General features: G+C 38.9%; 1 protein-coding gene across 1 annotated transcript; it reads right to left on the reverse strand.

Annotated features, from left to right (window-relative positions):
* Nucleotides 1-1,491: 1,491 nt before the first annotated feature.
* Nucleotides 1,492-1,845, reverse strand: LOC101590981 (histone H2A-Bbd type 1-like). The gene has a single exon (XM_004647574.1). The coding sequence runs from the start codon at nucleotides 1,843-1,845 to the stop codon at nucleotides 1,492-1,494; it is 354 nt and encodes a 117-aa protein (XP_004647631.1).
* Between the last annotated feature and the right edge of the window lie 1,785 nt (nucleotides 1,846-3,630).

Below are 3,630 nucleotides of genomic sequence, written 5' to 3' on the forward strand. Positions count from 1 at the left end.
AGGAACCAAGAAAGCAACTGCCATTTTTTACATACATCTATATACACCTATAGGCCTGGGGTGATAGCTCAGTAGAGTAAGCACTTATTTGGCAAGAGCAAAGGCCTGAGTTCAAACCCTGGTACTACAAAAAATACTGAAGTATATACACTTATAAACTTTTGTAGTTCATGAGACGTTGTACAATTTTAATTCAAAGCTTCTGTACAGCTTTTTCTTTTATCATTATTTCTCTCACTATGCTTGTTTATTTCTCTGGCCCCTATAAGCCCCTTTCTGACCTTAATTGAAGTCCATTCCCAAGTTTAAGAATGATGTTCCAGTACCAATGCACTCATGTGCTGAATACTGGCTTTAATCAGTTCACCTCCATCTCTCATGCAAGCATTCCAGAAGGGTAAATGCTGCCCACACTTATCTCATACTGGGTTTACTGTTTGAAAACCAACTATAGGACTCATTTGGTCTCTCAGTGTACCCTAGGAAGAAAGAGCTGCAGGAGTGAAGAAACAATAACCAAGAACACAAGAGCTGGGTCAGGCTGTGGCTTCTTGCCAGATTGGGAAATGACAATCAGAGTAAAAATAGGGGCCATTATACCTTTGCCAAGCTGGTATCATGTGACATAAGATTGCCTCAACTAATAGCTGACATCTACCAGGAAGTTTGCTTTTCACAGCACTGAGGTAGCTTGACTGCTTTAGTCACTGAAGCTTAGTCTTGTTTTCACACATTTGACCAATTTCCAGCTCTAGAAGCTCAGAACAATCAATATGAACATACCTCCAGTTTTGCAATTTGTTTTCTGATTTCCCAAGGACCAATCAGTTTTAATGTAAATCCTCCTGTTCCTTTCAATTCATGCCAGCATTATCTTCCCCTTGTCCCCCAATCCACATTCATTGACACTACATTTTACTTCAGACTTTCAGCACTGCGGGAAAAGCCTCCCCCAAGGAAAGGATGGTCTTTAGCTCCTTCCCTGTTGCAAGCATCATGATGAAAGTGCAAACTACTTGGCCGGAACGCAGTTGGTCCTCTTTCCCCGTTCAGTCAAAGGTCACTTTTCAGGCCTCCCATGGCCTTGCATCCTCAGAAACCCTCTGTCGCTCTTCTCAGCTCCTAACTTTGCCAGGTCTCCATCAAGGCCAAGCCCAAACCTTACGCAGTGAAATTCCACCACTGCAATCATGGACTCAAGGGCCCCATGCTCACAACAGCTTCTAATCCGCCAAGCTTGAATTTGTCGCTCCTCCTTGTTTCTCATTGACGCTTACACCCACCCCCCAAACCTTGAACAATCATATCTCCTAGATGTCCATAGACACCTGTAATGGAAAATGACAGAATCTGAGAAAAGCACTGGCATCACTTTAATCACTTTATCGATATGGCTGGTGACAATAGCAAGGGCTCCCCCATCGATGGCGGTTTGGGCATCTGGATAAGCATGTAGAAAGGATGTCACCAGAACTGGAGACTCAGGGCTTCTCATTTGTCCTTGGCACTGACCATCTCATTAAGCAGAGACTTGGTGCCATCCTCCAAAAGGGGATGGAGTTGCTGGATGCTCTCTATCACGATCTCCAGGGGCTGCGGAGCGATGGGTTTCTTGTGCTTGTCCTGAGACTCCTTGCCAGCCTGGTCCAGGATGTTAGCTGTCAGAAACTCTAGGATGCCAGTGAGGAAGACTGGGGTGGCGGAGGACAGTCGCTGTGCATAGCCACCTTCTCTCAAGTATCGCTCCACTGGGCTCACTGGAAACTGGAGTTCTGCCCAGGAAGAGCAGGAAATTGCCTTCTTCCTGGGCTTCGAGGACTTTCTCCCTATTTTCTTCCCAGCCATGGCGTTTGAAAAAACTGCCCCAGCTTGTACTGTCCTGTGGCAGGAGCTGCTGAAACTAACAGTGATCACAGCCGCTCTGTGCTTTTTATTGGTCAGGAGTTGGCTTTGTGACACTCAGGGCTTTGTGATGTTATGGGTGCCAGTGAATTCTGGTAAGGCCTGTCTCTATTCATGTCCATGATAAGAACCTGATTGCCCCAGTAACTGGATGCATTATTTAAGCGAACTGTAACCTTATAATAAACTTTAAAACTCTAGAAAAATTTCTGTATTGATGTTTGCAATTCCTGGTGTTGAGCACATCATTTAGGTCCTCTGTTTACAGCCTTGCATTGACTCTCAGTGCTTTACATTCATTTTGAATGTACTGTGCAACACAGAGGAATGCTAAGTCACATGACCAGTAGACTTCCATTTGTTTCACTCACCATAGTACGATGCAATCATTTTTCTACCATTTATCCAATTACTTAAATATTCATTATCAGTAGTTTTTTATATTTGTTTGTTGGATTAATCTTCTAAATATTTATAACAGTAATTTTTTTCTCATCACATAACTTACATTCTGCAATCCTCTTGTGGGCACTTTATCTTTCTTTTAGACTTTAAAAATCTAACGAAATGTTATTAAATTGGAAAGTTTTCCTTGCTTATAATGTAGTTTGCAGTTATCTATTTCATTCTGAAATTTCATGGTCTCTGAAGTACTTTACATATCGTTGTATGTTGTAGTCACTAATAGCCACACAACCTCTGGTAGAATTTCAGTTGACCTTCTGTCTTACAACGAATCAAAGTTTTACCAAAACTTCTATATTCATATTAGTGTTCTTGATCCATATTCATATTTATGCTTTATGAGTCTCCTTTAACCTAGTTGTAGTATCTTCCAGTTTATTTAACAGCTGTTATATAGTTATGGATAAGTAAATATGTTGCCGTATCTACATGACTGTCATAATTTTACCTGAGTTGATAGTTATCTTTACATATATTCTAAGAATACGATGACATGTCCAATTATTTCATTTATCTAGAACTGTGTAAACTTCAATGAAAATAGTATGTCACATGTATGTTTAAATTATTTACCTTTTTTTAAAGTACATGTGTTCATCCATGAACTCTACAGTTTTTTGTCAAAAAATTTCTTATCTTGTCATCATCATCAGTGCTTTTGTTTTATTTTGGTTCATTCACAGATGATCAGTATTCCTCATTATTTACTAACATGGTTGTGATTTTTAATTTTGCTTTCCACTTAGAATAAACTTTTCCAGATTCATCTAAACCACACTGTATATCACATCCTCATTATTCTTTGGTTATAAAATCCATTGTAAAATCGTGTCATTTTTAGCTCATTTATTAAAAGGTGATGGACATTTGACCTTTGATGTTACTATAGATAATGCTGCCAAGATCATCCATGCAGAAGATGTTTGTGAGCATATATTTTCTGTTGCCTTAAATAGATATTACAAAGCACAACTAATTGGTTATATGGCCAAAATTTGTTTTATCATGCATCATTTTGCATATTTCTCTAAATAATTGATTATCAAGATGTGCTCTCTTTTGTTGGGTGAGACAATAGAATCTTTTTTATCAGGTTGTGCATATTGGTCTACCTTTGAATCTATATAAAAAGCATTTCATTCTGTCTAAAAAAATATAGCTATTAGATATCTTTATCCAGGAAATTTCCTATTTTGTATTTACTTTGTGACATGCCTAAAATTTGTAGAGTTCAGTGAAAATTACTGTGTCTCTGTACAAAAC

The sequence above is a fragment of the Octodon degus genome, unplaced genomic scaffold (assembly GCF_000260255.1).
Source record: "Octodon degus isolate 3935 unplaced genomic scaffold, OctDeg1.0 scaffold00313, whole genome shotgun sequence".
In the NCBI taxonomy this organism is placed as follows: Eukaryota; Metazoa; Chordata; class Mammalia; order Rodentia; family Octodontidae; genus Octodon; species Octodon degus.

Bases quoted from the DNA above. Each gene is read 5' to 3' on its own strand.
- LOC101590981 (XM_004647574.1), bottom strand. From the start codon at position 1,845: ATGGCTGGGAAGAAAATAGGGAGAAAGTCCTCGAAGCCCAGGAAGAAG.